The sequence below is a fragment of the Marmota flaviventris genome, chromosome 10, assembly GCF_047511675.1.
Source record: "Marmota flaviventris isolate mMarFla1 chromosome 10, mMarFla1.hap1, whole genome shotgun sequence".
Classification (NCBI taxonomy): domain Eukaryota; kingdom Metazoa; phylum Chordata; class Mammalia; order Rodentia; family Sciuridae; genus Marmota; species Marmota flaviventris.
In genome coordinates this window covers 13,600,758-13,625,974 of record NC_092507.1, presented here as the reverse complement: position 1 = coordinate 13,625,974, position 25,217 = coordinate 13,600,758, and the positions used below count along the sequence as shown (strand labels likewise).

At 44.1% G+C, this 25,217-nt stretch overlaps 1 protein-coding gene across 7 annotated transcripts in view; it reads left to right on the top strand.

Annotated features, from left to right (window-relative positions):
- The window catches only part of Ubr4 (ubiquitin protein ligase E3 component n-recognin 4), a 127,425-nt gene that overhangs the window by 78,471 nt on the left and 23,737 nt on the right, over window positions 1-25,217 (top strand). For all 7 annotated transcript variants that reach the window (XM_071617413.1, XM_071617411.1, XM_071617412.1 and 4 more), the window contains 26 exons: window positions 1,055-1,204; window positions 2,976-3,203; window positions 3,832-3,910; window positions 4,304-4,549; window positions 5,189-5,357; window positions 5,846-5,990; window positions 6,723-6,808; window positions 8,155-8,242; window positions 8,503-8,696; window positions 10,488-10,727; window positions 11,179-11,317; window positions 12,129-12,254; window positions 12,353-12,481; window positions 13,449-13,792; window positions 15,345-15,435; window positions 15,724-15,808; window positions 15,981-16,108; window positions 17,696-17,825; window positions 17,941-18,098; window positions 18,777-18,886; window positions 19,373-19,514; window positions 20,153-20,234; window positions 20,488-20,661; window positions 22,651-22,772; window positions 23,669-23,866; window positions 24,763-24,843. In XM_071617413.1, the coding sequence (XP_071473514.1) occupies window positions 1,055-1,204; window positions 2,976-3,203; window positions 3,832-3,910; window positions 4,304-4,549; window positions 5,189-5,357; window positions 5,846-5,990; window positions 6,723-6,808; window positions 8,155-8,242; window positions 8,503-8,696; window positions 10,488-10,727; window positions 11,179-11,317; window positions 12,129-12,254; window positions 12,353-12,481; window positions 13,449-13,792; window positions 15,345-15,435; window positions 15,724-15,808; window positions 15,981-16,108; window positions 17,696-17,825; window positions 17,941-18,098; window positions 18,777-18,886; window positions 19,373-19,514; window positions 20,153-20,234; window positions 20,488-20,661; window positions 22,651-22,772; window positions 23,669-23,866; window positions 24,763-24,843 (3,864 nt within the window). The remainder of the gene's footprint in view (window positions 1-1,054; window positions 1,205-2,975; window positions 3,204-3,831; window positions 3,911-4,303; window positions 4,550-5,188; window positions 5,358-5,845; window positions 5,991-6,722; window positions 6,809-8,154; window positions 8,243-8,502; window positions 8,697-10,487; window positions 10,728-11,178; window positions 11,318-12,128; window positions 12,255-12,352; window positions 12,482-13,448; window positions 13,793-15,344; window positions 15,436-15,723; window positions 15,809-15,980; window positions 16,109-17,695; window positions 17,826-17,940; window positions 18,099-18,776; window positions 18,887-19,372; window positions 19,515-20,152; window positions 20,235-20,487; window positions 20,662-22,650; window positions 22,773-23,668; window positions 23,867-24,762; window positions 24,844-25,217) is intronic.

Here is a 25,217-nt window from a genome sequence, read left to right as displayed (position 1 = left end):
ACATGAAGCTCCTTAGAGAAAGATGAAATGTGTACAGGGTATTGCCAACCTGGTGGGTCATGTCCTGGTATATGTCAGATGGCCCTCTGCTGTCCTGTCATAAGAAGCTCTTGAACATGCTAGTTACCATGGGCTTTCTGATGGAAGAGTCCAAGAAGAGTTCCCACCGGGTGTTCTAACCTAGGTCAAAAAGTCCATTGTGGATCTAGCCACCTCCTTAATTCTCTAGCTTTATCACCTACAGGACACCCTGCAGGCAGCCCTGCCAGGCTTTGTGTTTCCCTAAATGTGGCATGTTGATTTTGTGCGTGTTGTGCCTTCTGAAATTCTTTTCCTGTGATCATTTCTTCGTCCATTTAGTGAATTCCTAGTCCTACTCCAGCACCCACCTTAAGCATTGGATCCTTGGAAAACTTTTCTGCTATCAGGTTTTATCTCCAGTGCGTAGTATAGAGCCAGTAAGAAACTGGGGATTGAATATGGGACATATTGTACTCCCAGACTTCTGTAAGATCCTTCCTTTGGGACTGCACAGTTTGTAAGATAGCTATTATTCCTGTCATCCTCAAATCTCTCAGTACCTCTGCCTGTTTGTGTGATACAAACCCAGGAAGCTTGACTGAGTGATTCTGGCCTGCTTGGTTTATTGAAGTATTTGATGTTATAATAGAAAGTTTTGGTTCTAGGGAATGTGATACATCTCTTGTAGAGAGAGAGAAAATCTTTAACTGCTCCTTTTTGTTTTTTCAAAATTTTGCCAATCCAGCTCTAACTTTTGTGTAAGCTGAGTACACTTGATGCAGTGTCTCAATCCACAGAAGGAAATGCCAGGCCATCAAAGAGCTTTGAGGTGTCGCCACTGTAACTTTGTATTAAAGTTGTCCCAGGGCTTTCTGAGTTTGTGAACTAACTTGTCTATCAATAATGGTTGTAGCTTTGAAAAGTGCCCTTTACCAACCAGCATGTAGAATGCCTAGAGAGCAGTCCTAGCCCTTTCCTGATCGTGGCCGTGGAAAAGTGGCAAGCACTGGTTCTCATGTTCATGTTCTCCTAGGGCCATGCTGCTGACGTGTTTGAGGCCTATACTCAACTTCTCACAGAGATGGTACTAAGGCTTCCGTACCAAATCAAAAAGATTGCTGACACCAATTCTCGAATCCCACCTCCTGTCTTTGATCACTCGTGGTTCTACTTTCTTTCGGAGGTGAGTGAAGGTCCCGAGCAGTGTGCCAGTCTAGAAGCAGACACTCCCGCTGTCACCTTGTTGGCCTGTTTTCTTCCTAACCCTCAACCAGTGTTTTTCTAGTGGAGCTTCCCATTCATTTAGGTCATGATCTGGCCCCTCTGGAACCTGCCATTTAGCCAGACTGGAAGCTGCGTATCCCAGCAAGCCATCAGCACTAGTTTTTGATTGTATATGTTTAACTTCCCTCACATGGACAGTGATGAGTAGCTTCACTCATTCAGGCTCTGTCAGAGAAACAAGAAGCACTCTAGTTATCTTTAGAGATTTCAGTGTAGGGTCTTGGTTAAATGCCTATGTGAGAACCAAAAAAGACATAAATGGGACACTGTGGTAATACAGATAGCTACCAGCAGCCCTGGAATGAAGAAGAGAAGCCCATAGATCTGAGCAGCAGCTCTTTGAGGACTGGGTACTGCTGCTGGTACCCTCTGAGCTCTGAGGGGATGTGACGTGAAGATTCAGGGAGCACTCAAAGAAGCTGCTGTTTAGAGCTGACAGCCATCCTGTGTGAGGCTGTCGGTAGGACTGCAGAGGAGTTAGCCCCTTGTCGCCTTTCCCTCCAGTGCTTCCCATTGGTAGAACCTTGGAGGGAGCTGACTGGCAAAGGGGCAGCACAGGTGATGTGATTCAGACCTGGGCACCACAGTGGAGTAAGGTGGGTGGGGTTGAACTACAGAGACGGAAGCTTAACCAGATGGCAAACCTGATATCAACTCTGGGAAGAAGAATCTCAGACGCCCATTTTGAGTTGTGTAGCTGCACCACCTCAGCCTCTTTCCTAGCTCTTTTACCTGGAAAAGTGATTCAGAATGCTTTTTTCCTTCTAGGTATTTATGGGCAGCGTGAAACTGCCAGCTTCCTTGCAAAATATCTCAAGTACTTGAGGAAGGAAGAGAAAAATTAATATTGTGATTCTTTTTTTTCCTTTTAAATCATTTCTTTCTCTGCTTTTCTTTCTCTTGGTCCCTTGGAGGGATGCTTAAGTTCATCAGAGGCTGACATGGCTGAAAGGAAATACAGTTGGCCCTTGGTTTATCCACATATCTATACATTTAACCAGCTGGACCAAAAATACATGTTTATTTATTTTATTTTATTTTTTTTTGATACCAGGTATTAAACCCAGGGGTGCTTAACCACAGAGTCCCATCCCCTGCCCCTTTTATTTTTTATTTTGAGACAGATCTTGCTAAGTTGCTTAGGACCTTCCTAAGTTGCTGAGGCTGGCTTTGAACTCTGAGTCTTCCTGCCTCAGCCTCCTGAGGCACTGAGATTATAGGCATGTGCCACTGTGCCCCATCAAAAATGTCCATTTAAAAAAATTGTGTCTGTACTGAACATTTATGGATTTTTTCTTGTCATTATAAATAATACAATATAACATCTTTTCATATTCAATATAACCATCAATTGGCAGAAATAAAACATTTACATTGTATTGGATGTAATAAGTAACAATTACTTAAAATACATGGAGGATGTGTATAGGTTCTATAAAAATACTATATCATTTTACTTGAGCATCTATCTGTAGGCTTGGGTATTGGGGTGGGGGGGTGGGGGTCCTGGAACCAGTCCCTGTGGATTGGGTTGTGGATTGGACAGCTGTGCCTTGGCTGGATTGCTTACCATTTTTAAATTGCAGTTCATTAATATTCAGAGTTTTAGAGTCAAGATTGTACAGATACAGTCCCAGAGATACTGACCCTGTCATGTTTATCCCCTCAAGTATCTAATGATCCAGCAGACTCCATTTGTGCGCCGCCAAGTCCGCAAACTTCTGCTCTTCATCTGTGGATCAAAAGAGAAATACCGCCAACTCCGGGATTTGCACACTCTAGACTCCCATGTGCGTGGGATCAAGAAGCTGCTAGAGGAGCAGGGGATATTCCTCCGGGCAAGTGTGGTTACAGCCAGCTCAGGCTCCGCCTTGCAGTATGACACGCTCATCAGTCTGGTACGAGGGCTGGGAAATTGTAGGGTAAGGGTGTGTGACGAGACTAGTAGGTAATTGGATAGATCAGTACAGGGCTTTTAAACATTTAGAGTTTAAGCCTGGCTAGAGTTGCTCCACGTAGATTGTAACACCTGAATGCATGCTGTATCTTGTGTAGTTGGCTTCAGGGTCTGTAAAGTGATGGAGGGTTAAGGTATATGATGTATTACTGCCTGAAGAGAAACTGTTTGGACTTAGGGGACTAAATGGAACCTTTTGCTTTTGAAGAATAGCTTCAATCTTAATAACTCCTAGCTTGCTCATCTAGTGTTTTGTGTTTGTAGCAAGAAAAATGGTGAACTGGATTATAGTTTCTCAGAGTGTGGCCTACCTTGCTTTTGCCTTATGAGTAGCCTGAAGGTTCCCTGAAAACAAAGCCCCGCTCCATGTGGTGGGAAACAGAACAGAGGGAGCCTCCTACTACTGCAGTTGTTGTGGGCTCTGCTCCCAGGTTCACTAGCAACCCTACACAAAAGACCATTGTCACTTTGCAGTCTCAAGCTAGGTGGCAGTCACTAAAGACAGCAGGTGTGGCTTATTTGGGCTGTTGGTGGAGCTGCTCATTACCTGTGATTGGTTTCCGTTTCAGATGGAGCACCTGAAAGCCTGTGCTGAAATTGCCGCCCAGCGAACCATCAATTGGCAGAAATTCTGCATCAAAGACGACTGTAAGCAAAGCTGCTTTTTGTGGTTGATAGTTCATTCCTTCAAGAACTGTCTATTGAGGCCGCTTTGTGCTAATAAGCACTGAACTGGATGCTGGAGCTGTAAGAAGACATAGAGACAAAACTGCCTAGCAAAAAGAAAGTAAAAACTTAAGAGTGATAAGGACTGATTGTCAAGATTTGGGGTGCTGTGGGAGCACAGAGTAGGAGTATCTGAGATTGTGTCAGTGAAGCTAAAGAGGAGTAGAGAAGTTTGGAGAAACCTGTGTTCAAAGGAGTGGAGGCTGGGTCCAGTTGTCTTCTCAGAGAAGAAAGCTGGTGGGAGTAGGGCAGCTATGGCTGTGTGGCACAGTCTTCCCATTCTTGTGTGTCTGACCACCACCCCTCTGCTTACAGCTGTCCTGTACTTCCTCCTCCAAGTGAGTTTCCTGGTGGATGAGGGGGTGTCCCCGGTGCTACTGCAGTTGCTCTCCTGTGCTCTCTGTGGCAGCAAAGTGCTCGCTGCCCTAGCAGCCTCCACGGGGTCTTCTGGTACCGCTTCTTCCTCGGCCCCCGTGGCCTCCAGTTCTGGACAAGCCACGACACAGTCCAAGTCTTCCACTAAAAAGAGCAAGAAAGAAGAAAAAGAGAAAGAGAAAGATGGTAGGAGTCACTTCTGATCTTGGTTATTGGGGTGAAGTGTTTTAATTCCCTTTTGGACCATGTACTTTGTTTTGAAATTCTGAAAAGTCCTTCATTCTGGTTTTCTGATATGCTCTCTAGCTAATCTGTTTTTTATCTCATTTTCAGTTATGGTGAAGGTAAGCCTTCCTATACCAAGTGATTAATGGGAAAGGTCGAAGTGCATTGAACATTTTTAGTAGGCCAAGCTTCCCCCCCCCCTCCTGTGAAATAATAAGTAACAATACCTACCCTGTGACGTGATTGTCGGAGTTAAGTGAAATCCTGCTTAATCCGCTGTGGATTCTCTGTGGAGGTCAGCTCTTTTGGCTGACCCTTCCCTTAAGCCTTGCTGCTTTTCTTGATCCTTGGAGACCTGACACAGGTTATCAGCAATTGGTAGCAAAGGAGGTGGTTTACATTGCATTATTTTGTGTCTCAATTCAGGCCATCCCTTCTGTCCCCCAGTAAACTAAAAATTGTTTTGCAAATTATAATCATCTAATTGAAACTTTTAGAAATAGGAAGAATTCTCTCTTCTCCTTCTGATAGTGCAGGCCTAGGCCCCTGGGTGACTTCTTCCTGTCTTCTTTAGTCCTCAGTCCTGCCCTGATCTTCTAGGTGAGAGCTCAGGCAGTCAGGAGGACCAGCTGTGCACGGCTCTGGTGAACCAGCTGAACAAATTTGCCGATAAGGAAACCCTGATCCAGTTTCTGCGTTGCTTTCTGTTGGAGTCTAATTCTTCCTCAGTGCGCTGGCAGGCCCACTGCCTGACACTTCACATCTACAGGTAGGGCCAGTAGATGTGGTTTGGCAAATGGGCATGAGTCTGGAACCAGGGTGCATATGAAGTAGTTCTACCTTGGCTTTTTGTCATGTATTCATTGTCACAATCGTCAGTATTGACACCAGCCAGAATCCTCTTGAGCATTAAAGATTTCTTCTTTGAGCTATCGCTTTCTAGCTGTTAAGCTAATTTTATAGGTAAGAGACTGTTTTCTGCTCATAAACCTGTTTAAGAGTTTTTAAAACAACCAGGCTTGACTCTGTTGGCTTTGGAGTAAGGTTGGATGAGAATAGACCGCCTACTGAAGATTGAGTGACAGTGCTACCTTTGTTAGGATTGATTGTCAAAAGAGCCACCGATCCATTCCAATTTAACCCATAGTTTTTAGAAAGTAGATATGTCTACAGAAATAATACATGGACCTTGGTGATAAATAAAGGTGCCTCAACATTTTGTGCCACCTGATAACAGGAGCTATCATTTATTTACAGAAATTCCAGCAAATCTCAGCAGGAGCTCCTTCTAGATCTGATGTGGTCCATCTGGCCAGAACTCCCAGCTTATGGTCGTAAGGCTGCCCAGTTTGTGGATCTACTGGGTTATTTCTCCTTGAAAACCCCACAGACAGAGAAGAAGGTAATAGTCAATATGGTCAGAGATGCTAATTTGCCATTTTTCTTTTTTCTCTTAAGAAAATTATGACCAACTAGATTGGAGGAGGAGTTCATATGTGAAATCTCTTTTGAAGATATTTTGTTATGTATATTTAATTAAATATGCTAAATAAGTTTGTATATCATGTAGATAATATGCACTAGCACATAAGTACAATCTGAATTTGACTCTGCCAAAAGAAGTCAGTCAAGTAAGGAAAGAAATGCAACCCTGTGCAGTTGCTTGGGAAAGAGAATGGCCTCCCAGTGCAGGTAGCTCATTTTTGTGCATAAAAATGTTTCTACAATTTGATAACCATTTCATGACTTTCCAAAAGAATAAAAATTATCTGGGCTGCGGTTGTGGCTCAGTGGTAGAGCGCTTGCCTAGCATGTATGAGGCACTGGGTTCAATTCTCAGAACGGCATATAAATAAATAAAAATAAAGATCCATTGACAACTCAAAATTTTTTTTAAAAAAGAAGAATAAAAATTATCTTTTCTGTAACATCTATCACTTAGTCTTTGGAACTTCTAAAGGAAGTGTTAGGAAATTAAACAATTGGGAATTAGGGCCAACTTTGTATGATTGTGAATGGAGACTGAAGTCTGGTACTTGGAGTGTCGTCTTTGGCCAGAAAGCCAAAAAAAAAAAAAATTATTTTCCGTAAGACTTGACTTTTAACTGTGTTTCTTCACTGGATCCCGTTTCAGTTGAAGGAATATTCACAGAAGGCTGTGGAGATCCTGCGGACTCAAAACCATATTCTTACAAACCACCCTAACTCCAACATTTACAAGTGAGCTTTTTTGTTTTGTTTCCTGCCTGTTTGAAGCACAGTTACATTTTGAATAGCTATGTGCCTGTTGATAGACTCTTACATATGAATTGAGAAACTCCTCAGGGGTTTATATAACTTTATTTACTTTTTTATGTGGAACAGCAAACCCACCTAGTTGATAAAGTCTGATACTCTCCCATGTGCTCAGGCCTTTGGCCCTGTAAGACACTCAGAGTGTAATCTCTGAATTCACATGGTGGTAAGGAGTAATATCAGAAGGTCTCTGGTTTCAAGGGCTTAATCTAAATAAGATTAAGAGAATTTAATCTCGTTAGTCCTGGGGATTGAACCCAGGTGCACTTTATCACCGAGCTATACCCTCACCCCTTTTTATTTTTTATTTTGAGTCAAGGTCTCACTAATTGCTGTGGCTGGCCTTGAACTTGAGATCCTCCTGCCTTAGTCTCCCAAGTTACTGGGATTCTAGGTGTGTACCACCCCACATCCAGCAAAATAAAATAAATTTACAGAAAATGTTTCCTTTTTACATTTTAAGAAGACTTTTTAAAAAGGACATTGCTTAAATTGATGGATTATTATTTCCCTGGCTTCAAAGTGACTTTTTTCCTTCTTTTTTTTTTTTTGGTACTGGGGATTGAACTCAGGGGTATTCAACCACTGAGCCACATCCCTAGCCCTATTTTGTTTTTTATTTAGAGACAGGGTCTCACTGAATTGCTTAGTGCCTCGAAGTTGCTGAAGCTGGCTTTGAACTCGTGATTCTCCTGTCTCAGCCTCCTAAACTGCTGGGATTGCAGGCATGTGCCACTGTACCCAGCTAACTTTTTTCTTTAAACAACTTTTTTGAGGTATAATTTATTTACCACAAAATTTTCCTATTTTATTTAATTTAATTTATTAAATAGTTTGATTCTTTCAGTCTTTTAAAAAATATATATAACTTTATTTTTTTAATGTGGTGCTGAGGATCGAACCCAGTGCCCTACACGTGCTAGGCAGGTGCTTTACCACTGAGCCACAATCCCAGCCCTACCTATTTGAAACACAGAATTCAAAGACTTAATTCTTTTATTTATTTATTTAGGTAAATTTAATTATGTCTTTTCTTTGAGGCAAGTTTTAGTGCATTTTGAGATTCCACTGAATGTCAACTGAGAAACAGAAAGTATCTAAGGTCAATTGGTTGAATTTTTTTCCTATAGCTTCTAAACCCTGCTGGGATTTTCTCACTTTCCTTATTTTCTCACTCTGGGATGGCTGATAGTGGCTTTGTTGTGCTTCTTTGTGAAGCTTAGTGTTTCCTAAAATGAACTTTCCTTATGCGGAAATGGTTTTTTCCTTAGCACCTTGTCTGGCTTGGTGGAGTTCGATGGCTACTACCTGGAGAGTGATCCCTGCCTGGTGTGTAACAATCCAGAAGTGCCATTTTGTGTAAGTAACATTGTTAGCATGCTATTCCTGGGTGGCAGTGGGGTGGGTTTCCTGGTTCCAGAGATTGGTTGTTATTGTGTAGATGTTCCTTCTCTAGTGTCTGTTTACCCACAGTATAGATTCTTGCCTGCCACATTTGTTACTCTGAGTAGCAGCTTCATCCATGGGTGAAGAATGGATTATGCTGATGAATATTGAAGGCAGGAGGAGCTTGTTAGCCCTTGAACTAATTCTGTGTTTTTGTGTACCCTTGTATCTAGTATATCAAGCTTTCTTCTATTAAAGTGGACACGCGGTATACCACCACTCAGCAGGTTGTGAAGCTCATCGGCAGTCACACCATTAGCAAAGTGACAGTGAAAATTGGGGACCTGAAGAGGACCAAGATGGTGCGGACCATCAACCTGTATTATAACAACCGAACTGTGCAGGCCATCGTGGAGTTGAAAAACAAGTATGGGATTTGCAGGCTTGGGGTGGGGTAGCAGGTTTGTAAGGCTTAATACCAGTTGTTGGCTTTGGTTCCTGGAAGGGCACAAAGTAGCACATCCCTAGGGGCCATTATGGCTTTATGGCTGAGTCACTGGTGACTGAGGGACAAAAGTAAAATATTAGTTCTTGAAGATATTGATAGATTATTGTTAAATTAATTCAGTGACAACCTAGAGGCCTGTGAAAGTTCCTCAGCAGCCTGCCTCCAGAGGCAAGTCAAAAGGGCCCCCAGCATCTCACATCCATTTCAACTAGAGTGATTCTAGTCTTATGGGAAACCATCTACATTGCCACTTCTTAGATTAAGATAGCTATACTTTTCCACATAGAGCATGAAGTGTTTCTCAAGAATCTTCTCTAGAGTGTATTCTTCTCGTTTCTGCATAGTGCCTATCCTCCATGTCTCCCCACTCTGAATCTTTGTAACCCCTGGGCCCCAGCATCTGGATCAGAGCATGTGTCATGTGGGTCCAAAGAGGACTGAGGCTGTTATTATGTCTACTGTCACAAAGAAAGAGTTCTGTCTGTTGAAGTCTCACTCCTTGCTATTAGAGAACATAGGTAGCTGCTATTTGCATATTAAGACTTGTGATGCTTTCAAGGGTAACTTCAGCAACTTAGCAAGACACTGTTTCAAAATGAAAAAAGGGGGTGGTGAGGGTGCTGGAACAGTCTCTGGGTTGGATTCCTGGTACAAGAAAGAAAAGACTTGTGGTGCTGGAGAATGGAATTGTTAACTATTATTCCAAAAGGCAGAATAATGTGAGTGCACCCCGTCAACACATGGCCAGGAGCTCTGTGTGAAGGATGTTTTCTGTTCTTCCTTTGAGAAGCAGTGTTAACATTGGAAACCTGAAACCAGCTGCTGCCCATTTTGATAGCACCTGCAGAGACTGTGGATTTGGTTTTCTGTTGTATTGAGTCAGCACAGCTACTGGTAGATTATGTGCTTTGGTTCCCAGCTGTGTGACTTCGGAGGACTGACTTAAACTTTGATTTGCACAACTATAAAATGAACACAAGTTCTCACTTTCAAGGTCTTTAAGGGTTAAATGACTTAATATGTATAAAGTGCTGGGAATATTGCCTAACGTGGTAAGTACTCAGTAAAGTGTAACTCTAATCATATTATTGTAGTCATCCCTAAACTACTACAAGCCTGTTCTCTTTATGACTTGGTTTACCACTTGATTTTGACCCTAACCAGATCCTGGTATATGCCTCTGCTCTCAAGTAGCCTAGCTTTATCCTTCCAAGGTAGTCATTGTGATGGGAACTTGGTGGCAGTCACCATTGTGCCCCTTGGAATTATTTGAGACATTTGTGTGGCATACTTTGGAGTAATGTCTTTGGAGTAATGTCTTTCATTATTTTCTTGGAATCTCAAGTTGTATGTGACAGTTTAAAGTATTTATGTGATCTGTCCATTTAAAAAAATATGTATTTTTTTGGTTGTAGATAGACATAATACTTTTATTTATTATTATGTGGTGCTGAGGATTGAACCCAGGGTCTTGGATGTGCTAGGCAAGCATTCTACCCCTAAGCCACAACCCCAGTCCCTATCTGTCCTTTTTTATAGAGAAAACATAGTGGAAAAAATTTTTAAATTAACTGGCAATTATTTTAGAGCTATCACTTAACTGCCTTAGAAAAATATAGAGTAGTCTTTCTCTTTGTCTCATCCAGACTGTCACCATAGAGGGTTAAATGACTCTCAGGCCCTCTTTTTGTCTGACACTGTCTCTTCTAGGCCGGCTCGCTGGCACAAAGCCAAGAAAGTTCAGCTGACCCCTGGGCAGACAGAGGTGAAGATTGACCTGCCGTTGCCCATTGTGGCCTCCAACCTAATGATTGAGTTTGCGGACTTCTACGAAAACTATCAGGCCTCCACAGAGACCCTGCAGTGCCCACGCTGTAGTGCCTCTGTCCCTGCCAACCCAGGGGTCTGTGGCAACTGTGGAGAGAATGTGTACCAGTGTCACAAATGCAGGTAAGTCAGTGACTGTCCCCAGGCCAGGGCCAAACACCTTCCTTGTAATTATCTGTTTTAGTTATAATCAACTTCAGGGTTGGTGCCTTCCATATTTAGAGGATTATGAGTATGTACAGTGGGTGCATGGATTGGGAGTAGAATGAAAGGAGGCGGAAGAGTGGGGTGTGTGTCTGTGTGTGTTACCTATCCAATGGCAGGGGTGGGGACCCAGGAAGGGAATTGAGTTTACTTCTAGTTCTACCCATTTTTGTTACCTGGATGGGTACATCATCCTCACCTATTGTTATTGTTTCTTGGGTAATTCCTGTAATTGTTTCCAGAGTATAGATGTGGCATGGTCCATCTCCTCAGGCACCTATGCAAACTCTGCCACCCTGCAAAGTGAACGAGGCAGCTCCAGAAAAGCCACAGGTAATCTCAAACTGACTCAAATACTTTGGTTCTTCAGATCCATCAACTATGATGAAAAGGATCCCTTCCTCTGCAACGCCTGTGGCTTCTGTAAATATGCTCGCTTTGACTTCATGCTGTATGCTAAACCTTGCTGTGCAGTGGATCCCATTGAGAATGAAGAAGACCGGAAGAAGGTAAGGCCACACATGGCTTAGACTAAGGGCAGTGGCTTTGATTTGAACTTGGGCAGAGCTGGTACTGTGCAATGTGCTTTTCCTTTAGCCCGTGTTTTCCTCAACCCAGTAAATAATGGGCTTAGGGACCAGCTTTCAGGTGGGAGCGAATAATGGCATAAGTTGCCTCCATCTCATAGTTTGCTTAGGAGTTCAGAGAGGTGTTGGTTGGTCTTGAAACTAGAGCCCAAATTTAGACAGGCAGAAAGAAAGCAGAGGATACACCCTGCATTTGTTGCATAGGTTGTTTCACACCAAGGCTGCCAGCTTTCCCTGAGCATTGTGGGTAGTTAAGGGCAGTGAAAAGGGGGGACCTGCTAGGATAACAGCAGAGCCTTTAGCTTGGAGCCAGGGACTCAAGGCTCCATTCTAGCTGTGCTTTTAATTCTTGTGTGACCTGGTCTGAATTACTTCTCGGCATTGTTTTTTTTAAGTTGTAGGTAGACACAACACCTTTATTTATTTATCTATCTATCTATCTCTCTCTCTCTCTCTATGTGATGCTGAGGAACCAACCCAGTGTCTCACACGTGTAAGACAAGTGCTCTGCCATTGAGCCACAACTCCAGTCCTCGGCATTGTTTTTTGTTGTCTACCATTAAGAAAAATATACCAGCTTCTAGGATTATTGTGAAAAATAATGTCTAAAACATTGCATCTGATTTATGGAAAATGTTTTAGTAAATGGTTGGCAATTGGAATTACTCAGGGAAAGTCATCATGTTGTTGAGTGTTTTGAATATTCACGTAGTTCCTGTCACTTTCTGAGTAGGCTGTTTCCAATATCAACACTCTTCTGGACAAAGCTGATCGAGTGTATCATCAGCTGATGGGCCATCGGCCACAGCTGGAGAACCTACTCTGCAAAGTGAACGAGGCAGCTCCAGAAAAGCCACAGGTAATCTCAAACTGGAGAGCATTTAGAGAGGTCTTTGGGTCATGATCTGAAGAGTGCCCCTATGTACAAGTCTTACAGTCACCCTCTTGTGATTGCAGGAAGACTCGGGGACAGCAGGGGGCATCAGCTCCACTTCAGCCAGCGTTAATCGTTATATCCTACAACTGGCTCAGGAATACTGTGGAGACTGTAAGAATTCTTTTGATGAACTCTCCAAAATCATCCAGGTAGGGAATGGGGATAACTTTCAAATGTCTTGTCCAAGTGTCATTGATACTATCTTCAGAGTAGTCTGTTGCTGTCATCCAGCAGTTAAGCTCTTGGTGCTGCCCTTGCAGCTGCTAAAGTAGGCAGAGCGACCACATCAAACACCACCTCTCACCTGGTAGATCCTGGCATTCGTCAGAGAGCTGAGTTTATTATCTGTTTTCTTGGCCATTAGCTTTTCTTTGTCTTTTGGTTTTGGTACTGGAGATTGAATCCAGAGGAACTTTACCACTGAGCCACATCCCCAACCCATTTTATTTTTTATTTTAAGACAGGGTCTCTCTGAGTTGCTGAGACTAGCCTTAAACTTCAGATCCTGACTCCTCAAGTTGCTGGCATTACAGGCATGTGCCAACGTGCCCAACTGATTTCTTTGTTCGATAGAGGGGTTACTGACTTAAAAAAAAAGATAGGTGCCAGGATTCTGTTCCCTCTTCTTCTGATGTGCCAGATTTAGGCTACAGTGAGGGTCAGGGCACATCAGCTGCAGTTGACCAGAGTGACCATGTGTCTGTTAATTTACTAGACTAGTCCTTGAGAGAGGGAAACTGGCCATAGGCAATGAAGTCTTATACGAAGAGATCACCCATTTTTGCCTACTCCTCAAATTGCTGGTGTGCTGTCTTTGCTACATTTGCAATCCTTTCTTTAAATGACAGTTTCCTGGGAGTTAAAGTGAGAGCCTGTGATCAGAGTCTGATTTCTGACTCTGCCCCTTACTTTGGTCAAGCCACCCTTTGTAAGTTTGTTTCCCCCTCTGTAAAATAGGGTTAAAGTATATAACGGGTATGGTGTATGGTTGTTGAGAAACTTCAATTATATCATGCACATTAAGTTTTGTCCAAAGCAAAACTAATTTTCCAATTTACTTCCTCTTTCTCCTTATTTAGTTGCCAATTTCTTTCTTTGATGTCTTTTCATTCTTAGAAAGTCTTTGCTTCACGCAAAGAGTTGTTGGAATATGACCTGCAGCAAAGGGAAGCAGCCACCAAATCATCAAGGACCTCTGTGCAGCCCACATTCACTGCCAGCCAGTACCGCGCCTTGTCTGTCCTAGGCTGTGGCCACACTTCCTCCACCAAGTGCTACGGCTGTGCCTCGGCTGTCACAGAACATTGTATCACACTGCTCCGGGCCCTGGCCACCAATCCAGCCCTGAGGCACATCCTCGTCTCCCAAGGCCTTATCCGGGAACTCTTTGATTATAATCTTCGCCGAGGGGCTGCAGCCATGCGGGAGGAAGTCCGCCAGCTCATGTGCCTCCTAACTCGGTTAGACCCTGCTTCGTGATTATTGGGCCTGTTAATTCCTACTATCACTGGGGTGCTTCTGGGGGCTCTAAAGGGTGCAGAGAATTGTACTGCTGCCTGCCACATGGGTTACTTTATCACAGAGGAAATGTGCGAAAACATCCTGGTATTGGTGAGCAAAGAGAGAGAGCATTGAAACCCAGGCTTCCTTGCAGACTGTTTATTTGGCTTATACTTTGTTGGTTCCAGTGATGTGTCCTGAGGAAACTCTCTGGGTGTTGGTAAGGGAGGGTGAGAAAGTTGTGGTTTTCTTGGACTAAGAAACTCACACGCAAGAAGACAGTGGAGAGGAGGGGCTTAAGCTTAGGCTTTGGAACAGAAAGAATGAGGCGCTGGATATGGTACTTTGTGCCACGTGCCTTGAGGAATTTTCTTAGTGCTTTTCACAGGCTCAGAGAAATTATCAGTAGTAGTGGGTGAGTACCTTATAGGCTTGTGGAGGAGAGATGCAGTAGTCAAGTGAGTAAGAACTCATGTTGTGGAGCACTTAGTACTGAGACCCACTGTGTGGCATAAGTTCTGGAACATACTGGGTGTTCTTATGTTCACTGTGTGGCATAAGTTCTGGAACATACTGGGTGCTTAGTAAATGTTATCTGCTATGTATTTATTCACTCATTTAACAGATATTTATTGAGTATCTGTTGAATGCCAGGCTTTAGGGATAGAGTGGTAAATAAAGTACTTACTCTCATGTGGCCTACATCTAAACGGAGAAAGCTATAATCAACAAACAGTGATACAATATAATGTCAGAAAGTAAAGATTGTGAAGAAAAGTAAAGCAGGGATGGTGAGCCTAGGTGTAGGAGGACTTGCTGTAGTGGGTAGGGTAGTTGGGGACTCCTGAGGCAGGGTGAGGAAGCCGCTGATGCAGAGGCTGAAATGCAGGCTTGTACGGGGAGTATGGGCAGTGACAGAGAAGCCTGCGTGGCTGGGGAGAGAAGGGTGCACTCAGGAGGGAAGGAGGGCCAGAGATTGCAAAGGAGCAGGCCCCACAGTTTAGGAGGCATCGACGGACTTAGGGTTTTATTCAAAATGTGTTTGGAAGCAAGAGAGTGGCATGGTATAGTTTTTTTTTTTCTTGATGTTAGTAGTAACGGAGATATTACAAGGGACGTAGATAGGAAGTGTGGGTGCTATGTAGGAAATGACTTGAGGCAGTTGGAGAAGAAGAGGAAAGTCTGGTGTCCCACACAGAGGAGAGTGGACTCTAGATTTGGGAGACTTGACACACTAGACAGCTCCTGGGGGCCCTGCAGATTGGTATGTGGTCCCCAGATATTGGTGTTCTTCCTCACCCAGCATCTGTTCCCAGGGAAGGTGAATGTGACATGTCCCTTTTTATTACAGAGCAGGGTTTTATAAGGCTAAAGCTATAGTCTCGCCCTGGGAAGGAAGTGGAAAATTTTGGGCATAGAGCCCTAGCCATTCATCTTCTCTGGACCTCTTCAGGTGGACGGGGGGCCATAACTAGTGATGAATAACAGAATTCCATTGCTTTTCCTCCCCAGAGACAACCCAGAAGCCACCCAGCAAATGAATGACCTGATCATTGGCAAAGTCTCCACAGCCCTGAAGGGCCACTGGGCCAATCCGGATCTGGTGAGCAGGCCAGCTGTCCTCTCTGACTCTTCCCTTGTATCCCTTTATGTTCTGGCTTTTCCTCCTCCAGCTCCATTGGTAGAGACTAAGGAGGGAAGGAGGGACCCTCTTGGAGAGCTCACATCCCAGAATGACTTCCCAGTCGCACTCCATAGCACAAGGGTCTCCAGTGCTGTTTTTACTCTGATGGAGCTTCCCACAGCCAGACATTAGTTAGGCTCCCTGATCAGAGCTTGGACTGCCCTTTAGAGCCTTCTTGACTCATCTCTCTTCCTACTTGCCTTCTAGGCAAGTAGCCTTCAGTATGAGATGCTACTGCTAACAGATTCCATCTCAAAGGAGGACAGCTGTTGGGAGCTCCGGTTACGCTGTGGTGAGTTTGGGAAACATCTGGGTCAAGGCTTTTCCAGGAATGTAAAGGGACTCCAAGGTGCAGTCTTGGCCACAGAGGAGAGGTAAAGGAGAGAGGACGCTTGGGCAGCCTCTGCTGGGGCAGGTGGCATGTGTCTTGTGATTGTGACTCTATCTTTCCTGACCATCTTTAGCACTCAGTCTTTTCCTCATGGCTGTGAACATTAAGACTCCTGTGGTAGTTGAGAACATTACCCTCATGTGCCTGCGGATCTTGCAGAAGCTGATTAAACCACCTGCTCCAACCAGCAAGAAGAACAAGGTACTAGGCTGGGGGGCTCTTAGCACTGTGCCCTGCCTGAGGCCTCTGCTTACTTGAACTCACCTAACCTGGATGGGCACCAAGCTGCCTCTCAATTCAGCAGAGATGGGTTGGGGTTTTTGAAAAGGAAGTTTAAAGTAATCATTAAAATACCTACATATAGGATACAGTACTTGGAAGGACTATGTCTTTCTGAAGTCACATTAGAAGACTTGCAGCTCCCAGAAGGCATTGTGTTCTTTCCCGCCCTTTGTGAGTGCACGTGTGTCATGGTGCAGTGAGGGAATCCCAGGCCCCCAAATTGGTTTGATTCCAATCCCACCTCTTCTTTTTACTAGCATTGTGACCTTGGGGAAGTTACTTATGATCCTCAGTTTTCCATCTGTAAAATAGTCTCCACCTTTAAGTTTGTATAAAATAAATGATTTAATGAGTTCCTTGAATCTAAGTTATAGTAATTATAGTAAGGACTGTCTTACTATAATTTTTTATTTCTAGTACTTAATGTGGTATCTAGCATATAATAGCTGCTCAGCGAATCATTCAATGAATGAATTAAGCTAAGCTTTTTTTTAAAAAAACATTTTTTTAGTTATAGGTAGACACAATATTTTTATTTTTATGTGGTGCTAAGGATCAAACTCAGTGCCTCACACGTGCTAGGCAAGTGAGCGGTCTACCTCTGAGCCACAACCCCAGCCCTTTAAGCTAAGTTTTTATCCTAAAATAACAATAGCTGAGCCACAGGTTGACCTGCTTATACAGCTTGTAGAATATGTAGGCCTTAATTCTTTCTCTTGGGCATGCCTGAGGCTGTGTGCCTCCAACCCACCCTGGGTTGGTCCTTAGGCCCTTCAGATTCCTGCTGCATCAGATGGACCATGGCTTTAGCAAGTGGGAGTGGTGGTGGTGGTGGTGGTGGTGGTGGGTTATCTTCATGGCAAAAGATTGCTTTGTGATGCTGTGCACTAGGGGTTGTGGCAAGGCATCACACAATTTCCTGTGTTTCCCTTGTCCTGGTCTAACCCACCTGTCCTCGGCAAATACAGGGCTGGGGCACCATCATTTCTTCCCTTTAATGAAAAATTATTTCCCCAGAGCTGATTCCCAGCTAATACAATTAGTCCTTGATTGGAAAGAGGAACCTCACCCCCAGTATAACTGTCATTTTTTTCCACCATGTGAGGCAAAAGGAGATTTTCACAGAATAACTTACTTCCTAAGTACCAAAGCACAGTGTTGATGTTTGCCTTTTGTTCGGGTTTTTGCTTCACAGCTCCCTAGACGTTCCCAAGACTTTCAGGGCATCTGTGTAGACAAAGCTGTTTTCTGGTTAGTGATGGCTTTCCACATCCTGTAAAATGTGCAATGAACCCTGGAAATTGCAGATTAGCCTTGGGATGGAGATCAGTATATGTGGTTGTAGGACTCTCCGTAGGAAGGCAGCTATACCTTCTGCACTGTGGAAGCCAGTGATCTTAAGCTCAGTGTAGAGTGTATGTCGCCCGTCACTCCTTAGGGGTCACTGTCATTTCATTGGAGCTAGGGTCTTGAACTCTCTCGCCTCTGTCTACTTGCTTTCTCCAGGATGTCCCTGTCGAGGCCCTCACCACAGTGAAGCCATACTGCAACGAGATCCATGCCCAGGCTCAGCTGTGGCTCAAGAGAGATCCCAAAGCATCCTATGAAGCCTGGAAGAAGTGTCTTCCCATCAGAGGTGTGACTGTCTGTCCAAGATGTGCAGAGCCCCTTCCTCCTGCCTTGGTCCTGATGGCACCCTTTTTCCATCACTTCTTCATACTCACCTATCTCTGCAATCCTTGGTCTTTCAGGGACAGATGGCAATGGGAAATCCCCCAGCAAGTCAGAGCTCCGCCATCTCTATTTGACCGAGAAGTATGTGTGGAGGTGGAAACAGTTCCTGAGCCGCCGTGGGAAGAGGACCACTCCCTTGGATCTCAAACTAGGGCATAACAACTGGCTTCGACAGGTGAGTGGTCACCTCCTGGGTCCCTTGCCCTCCATGCCCTGGTCTCAGCAGTGTGTGTTTTCTCCTCATCATGTCTGTCCTGCTTTTCCTTTGCTGTTCTTGTTTCCTTTCAAATGGTAGAGCCTCTTAATTAGAACCACCAGCATGGGGGACTGGCCAAAACAGAACTGTTCATCTGCATTTCTTGTCAGACTCGTTGTGCTGTCTGCCCCTCTGTGCTTAAAGGACTAAATGTCAGCACTGTGCTCCTTTCCTCTGTCCTTTCTGTGTCTGCTTTCCTTCCTTCCCCTTTCTTCCTAGCTAAGGTTTTAAAGGATTGAAGTCATTATATGCTTTTCATTGATTAATAAAATAAATACTTTGTTTAAATTGAATTGCAGGTATGCCCAAAAAGAATGACCAAAGTTTTGCTAAGAGAAATGCTGGCTTCACCTTTTCTCTTTTAGTCATCTTAGTTATATTCTCCAAATTATTTGGTGGAGAGACTTCCACAAAGAAGGGGCTTTTTAACAGCATCTTTCTCAGTCTGCAGCAGTGGGTCCTGTGTTAGCTGGTGACTTGAATTTTTAGCCCTTTCTTAGAGAGCTTCCCAGAGGACTTCTGGATGGGTTGGATTGCCCTGCTGGCGCATGTTAAAACAGGGCGTCTTCTGAGCTGGTCTTTTCTCATGTCCTGCAGGTCCTCTTTACTCCGGCGACACAGGCTGCCCGGCAGGCAGCTTGTACCATTGTGGAAGCTCTAGCCACCATCCCCAGCCGCAAGCAGCAGGTCCTCGACCTTCTCACTAGGTATATATTTCAGGGTGGGATGCAGAGGGTGGCTAGATTTCATCTAGAATGGTTTCCCTGTTCCCAAGGGAATCCACTGATGAGGGCTTGGAAGCATGTGTATGTATAACCCTCTCCTTGCCTATCACAGAAAAAACAGAGAAAAAGCTGCATTTTAGTACTGCATTTTAGTACTACTAGTAGTAGTAGTAGTAGTAGTAGTAGTAGTAGTAGTAATGGCAGCAGCAGTAGTAGCTAGAATTTATTAAGATCTTATGAGCACATAAATGGTTAGCATGCATTATTGTATGCAATCTTTGTAGCATTAAACACCAAAAATATGAATGCATTCACCCCCTGAGGTGCTCTGAAGTCTTTCCAGGTTGCTCAGATGTCCTCTTCCACCTTTAGAAGGAGGAGGAAGAGAGGCAAAGCAGAAGATGTGTAAGAGGGAGTATTGGGTCTCTCAGAGCACTTCTCTAGCTATGTCCTGTCTCTTGATGTCAGTTACCTGGACGAGCTGAGCATAGCTGGGGAGTGTGCTGCTGAGTACCTCGCTCTCTACCAAAAGCTCATCACTTCAGCTCACTGGAAAGTCTACCTGGCAGCTCGGGGAGTCCTGCCCTATGTGGGCAACCTCATCACCAAGGTATTCTGCCCCCTTGCAGCGGAGCCCTCGTTTCCCTAATTCCATCAGTTCTTTTTTTTTTTTTCCCCCCTCTTTTAAATCATTTAATTGCAATAGGGGATAAAGATGGTATTTGAAACAGTGGTGTGTTTTGGTACTGGGGATTGAACTCAGGGGGACTCAACTACCAAGCCACATCCCCAGCCCTATTTTGTATTTTATTCAGAGACAGGGTCTTAACTAAGTTGCTAAGTGCCTCGCCATTGCTGAGGCTGGCTTTGAACTTGCGATCCTCCTGTCTCAGCCTCCTGAGCTGTTGGGATTACAGGCGTGTGCCACCGCACCCAGCCTCAGAGTTCTTTTTTGTTGAGGAAAAATATTTGTTGAAAATATTATTTTCATGACTTAGCATTATTTGTTTCATGGTTGTTGGTATTTGTATCAATGGTCTGTTGGCCATTGAGGCTGCTTCCAGGTTTAAGCAGTGCCCTAACAGCACTGCAGCTGCCCTTGGCTTCTTGGAAAGGAGCCCCAAGACTTAGAAGAAGGAGATGCAACTCCTATGTGCCTTGGTTGGTGTTACAAGCTCATTGGGGTGGCAGTGGAGGGGACTGGGATCATTGGCAGTGCTGTCACACTGTGCTTGTCATCCTGTTTAGGAAATAGCCCGCTTGCTGGCTCTGGAGGAAGCCACCCTGAGCACTGATCTGCAGCAAGGCTATGCCCTCAAAAGTCTCACAGGTAGAGAGAGCCACCTGGCCCTTCTGTTAGGGCATCCTGGGTATGTTTTAAGGACTGACACTTAGTTTCTGGGTGTTGAGTCAACTCTCTTCCCTCTTGTGTTGACCATGGTGCGGTTTTAAGCTCTGCATTTTTCTCCTCATTGATGGCTTTGCACTTGTGAGCTCCCATTCACTAGTGACCAGTGACACAGGCCTTCCTTGCCTATATTCTCATCAAGAGCTCTTGCAGCAATATTTTCCTCTCCCCACAGGCCTTCTCTCCTCCTTTGTTGAGGTGGAATCCATTAAAAGGCACTTTAAAAGTCGCTTGGTGGGTACTGTGCTGAATGGATACCTGTGCCTGCGGAAACTGGTGGTGCAGAGGACCAAGCTGATCGACGAGACACAGGATATGCTGCTAGAGATGCTGGAGGACATGACCACAGGTAGCACTTCCTGGGGGCTGGAGCCCAGGCTCACACACCCCTCCTAGACTGGCAAAGTGCATGATTCTGATGTCCCCAAGTGCTACAGAGCTAGAGAACGAGTGGCAAACATCTCCCTGTATTCAAGGAGAGAAACCTATCTCTTAAGAGCACTGGTTCTTAGAGCTCAGCTCTGTCAATTTGGACTTAATATGTTGTGCTGTAAAGCAGGAGAAGGGCAGGAGTTCTTAGACTGGTGTTTTTAACCAGTCTAGAAAAGTCTCAGCCATGTCTCGTTGGTCAGCTCTGCTCTGTTCTCCCTCTTCCTGTGGCACTGCCTTCCCACCATCTTCCATGGTGCTCATCTCGTCGTGTGTTTGTGGTTTGGATAATTTCTTCAGTTTAGTCATTTTTTCTTTGTGTAATCTGTTTAATCTATCATTGAGTTCTTTTAGTTCTAAATTTTTGTCTTTTGTTTTTTATTCATGTCTCCCATCCCTTTTAATGGCCTTTAAGCATGTTAAACACATTTGTGTCTGATAATTCTAAAATTTGAAATTTTTATGGATCCGATTCTGCTGTTTATTATTCAGGTTCTTGTATGATACCTTAAGACTTGTTGTATTTTGTGATTCTTTTTTTTTAACTATGACCTTGTTCTCAGGTTATTGTGGAAATTCTTTAGTATTCAATCCCAACTGGATTTCTCCAGAAAGAGTTTTATAATTGCTTCTGTGAAGCATCCCAGGGCACTGCCATTTCAGAGCTACCTCAGAGGAAGCGCTCAGTTTCAGGTTGTTCAGTCTTGGGTAGCAGAAAGTTGGAGCCACAAACCCCTTCAGGCAATAGTTGGTTATAGTTCTCAGTGGAGATTTGCACCCCTACTCAAATAATGCCATAATTTAAGGAAAGACAATTTAGTGTCTATTATTTTGATGATGCAAGAATGAGAAAGTTATTTCCAGTTGACCCATATGTCAAGAGTATAGCTCTTTTGGGACGACAGATTTATGTGGGTGGTGGTTGTGAGGTGGTTCCTGCTGCACTCCTGTGCCAGCAGGTCCAGGGCTCTGTATATAGCTTGCAAATCTGGGTAGATTGTGGAAATCAAAGCTCAAGGCCAAAACCACTTTGGTATTTTGCTCATCTTCCTGGGTTCCTGATTTCTCAAGGATTTTGGCTTTTGATTCTTCTTGTTAGTATAGTAGTTCACTGATACATATTCATTTAACTTTTAAAAATTGCTTTTAGCAGTGGGAAGTAGGGAGTAAGTCAAGGAACCTCTCTTGCTGTATTATCCAAAATGGAAATCTTTTTTAAAAAGAAAATATTTTTTTTAGTTGTAGTTGAACACAATATCTTTATTTATATATTTTTATGTGGTGCTGAGGATCGAACCCAGAGCTTCACATGTGCTAGGCAAGCGCTCTACCACTGAGCCACAACCCCAGCCCCGAAAATGGAAGTCCTTTTGATGCCACTTTCATCATGCCATGCTAAGCTGGCTGGTGACCTTACAGTGCCACCCATTTAAACACCATATTTCTCCCCATCATGTGACTTAAAGTTCTGTTTGGCTTATGAGGTCAGTCTACCTAATCTTTTATAAAGAAGCTTAAAATTGGAACTGTCCTTTGATTTGACTGGAATACAGTCAGGATTATTATTTGACCTTGTCCTGAGATCTGTTTTTGGCAAGGGGTTGCTAAGTTGAGTAAGGCATAGTTCTCTCCATAAGGAGGTCCTACCCTCAGAAAAAGCAGCACATATACAGAACCAGCCATGAGGCACAATATTGATTTGGGTATTCAGGATGTCTAATCAAATGTGTCTGAGTTTAAAACAAGTCAGCATCAGATTTCCAGTTGAACTATTGGTGTTGTCAGGTAGAATACTTAAAGACTTAGCAGGCAGAAAGGATGTAAGTGATGGTACTTTGTTGAAAGCCTTGTCTCAGTTCATGTGGGTGAAGCTTTTTCCTAATTAACTTGGCCACTTTGATTTTGGCAGGTACAGAATCAGAAACCAAGGCCTTTATGGCTGTGTGCATTGAGACAGCCAAGCGCTACAATCTGGATGACTACCGGACTCCTGTCTTCATCTTTGAGAGGCTCTGCAGCATCATTTATCCCGTAAGCAGCATGGTGCTCCCTGTGGCCCTTAGCTGTCAGCACAAGCCATGGTGCTGAAGCCTCTTGGGGATTCATGAGAGTCTTGGGGAATGTTGCCACCTATGGACCTTCGGTCAAAATTGTAGGAAGATCCCCTGACACAAGAGCAGAAGCAACCTCATGTTCTTAATGATAGCAAAGCAATGGTCTTCCTTGGTCTTACTTCCTAGATTCTAGGTCAAGATTAGTCTTTATTTTTTAATTACCAAAAATCCCATTGCTTATCAATCCACCATGCTATTTGAAGAAGCAGTTTTGAGTGAGTATAAAGGCATCCTTCCTCCTTCCCTCCCTCCCTCCCTCCCTTCCTTCCTTCCTTCCTTCCTTCCTTCCCTCCCTACAGCCCCTTATTCTGTGGACATGCAACACATGTGTCTTTTCTCTCTGGCTTGAGCTACATGGAAGCCCAGTGTGAACCCAAGCCCCCTTCCTGCTATTGAGGAAGACATGAGCCTCCTCAGACAGCAATAAGAGGGCATTGGGGCTGGGTTTACAGTGTCATATAGTGTTGTGTCACATAGAGAGGTCCTCTCCACAACTTCAGGGTCATCAGTGACGCAGTCACTGGTCTTGCCTAGCCTTGCATGAGATGAGCATGTCACTTCCTCTCTGCTTTAGTGTTAGGCTTCCTCTCCTCGTCTACGTGAGTATCAGAGGAGATATTTGATATTTAAGGCTATTTGGATTGTATGTGGCCATTTAGAATGACCTCTGAGTTTTCTGTCCTTTGTGTCTCTCATGTTTAAAGGCTGGATGCATTTGGCGTGTTCCCTTGGAGGGTCCATAGAACAAGGTAGCATGGTATAAATCTCTCCTTCCTCTGTCCCTTCTGATACATCCTTCTCTGTCTCCTCTAGGAGGAGAATGAAGTCACTGAGTTCTTTGTGACTCTGGAGAAGGATCCCCAACAAGAAGACTTTTTACAGGGCAGGATGCCTGGGAACCCGTATAGCAGCAATGAGCCAGGCATTGGGCCACTTATGAGGGATATAAAGAACAAGATTTGCCAGGACTGTGACCTGGTGGCTCTCCTGGAGGATGACAGTGGAATGGAGGTAATCAGGGAAGATAGTCTGCCGGAGACTAGGAGTGTGGGCTGGGATCAAATCCAGCTGATTGTTCTAAGTAGCTGATTAGCCCTGGGAAGAGAGCTGACTTCGGCCTCCTCATCTATAAAGTACGGTTAATGATTCCCACTCTCTGCCTCGCTGGGTTTTACCATTAATTACCTATGAATGGCTCTGCCCAAGGCATGGAATAAGCAAGTGGTTAATGGATGTTGGTTATAGTGGTGATATGTTTCATTATCATTGTTTGCTTCTGGCAGAGATTTCTGAGAGATTCCAAGTTAATGGTGCTCCCAGAATCCTGGCATTTTAGTGCCTATTTAAGTTTGTAGCCCTGTGTCTGATACTTTCTGGCAGACAACCTCTGGCGTGTGGTGTTAAATGTACATCATGGCCAGGCATGGTGACACATTCCTATAATCCCAGTGGCTCAGGAAGCTGAAATGGGAGGATAGCAAATTCAACCCAGCCTCAGCAACAGCGAGGCTCTAAGCAACTCAGTGAAACCCTGTCTCTAAATAAAAATACAAAATAGGGCTAGGGATGTGGCTCAGTGGCCAAGTGTTCCTGAATTCAATCCCCAGTACCAAAAAAAAAAAAAAAAAAAAAAAAACCACACACATTGTGTAGGACACATTGAATAAAACGAAAAATTGCCTTTTCTGGTACTAAAGTGGGCTCAAAATAGAAGGTCCTCAGCAGGGTTTCTAAACTGGAGTCCATGGTTGGGTTAGGGTGTTTGTCCCTGAGCAGGTGTTTGATGGAAAGATCCATGACACACGGAAATTATAGATTATGAACCACTGCCATGAAGTGTTCTTTGATCTTGAGACTTACTTGCCTTACAATTAATTTGGAATAACGGCCTCATCTTTTCCCTTCAGCTTCTAGTGAACAATAAGATCATTAGTTTGGACCTTCCTGTGGCTGAGGTTTACAAAAAGGTCTGGTGTACCACAAATGAGGTATGTGCTTATTGTCTTGCTTGGAGGTATGGGTGTCCTTCTCTGACTCAACAGACTTGGACCAGGAAGAGCCATCACATGTCACCACTTACCCATCTCGGAAGAACCCTTAGGCATTTTGTTTTCTCTCTTTTATGGGGAATCAACCAGTTACCTTGTCTGCTTTTGGAAACATCTGACTAATGAGGATCAAAGAGCTTCAAGAAGGCATTTTCTGCCTTGCAAGGTCTCGAATCCCAAAGATTTGAGGCCAGGTGGTGTTTTTTCTGAGCCCATGCTGTGATGGGGAATGCTGGCTATCTTGAACTTTGTATCCTCTTAAGAATTCAGCTTTCACAGGCACACCCCCTATGAAAGCTGGGTCAGGAAGCATT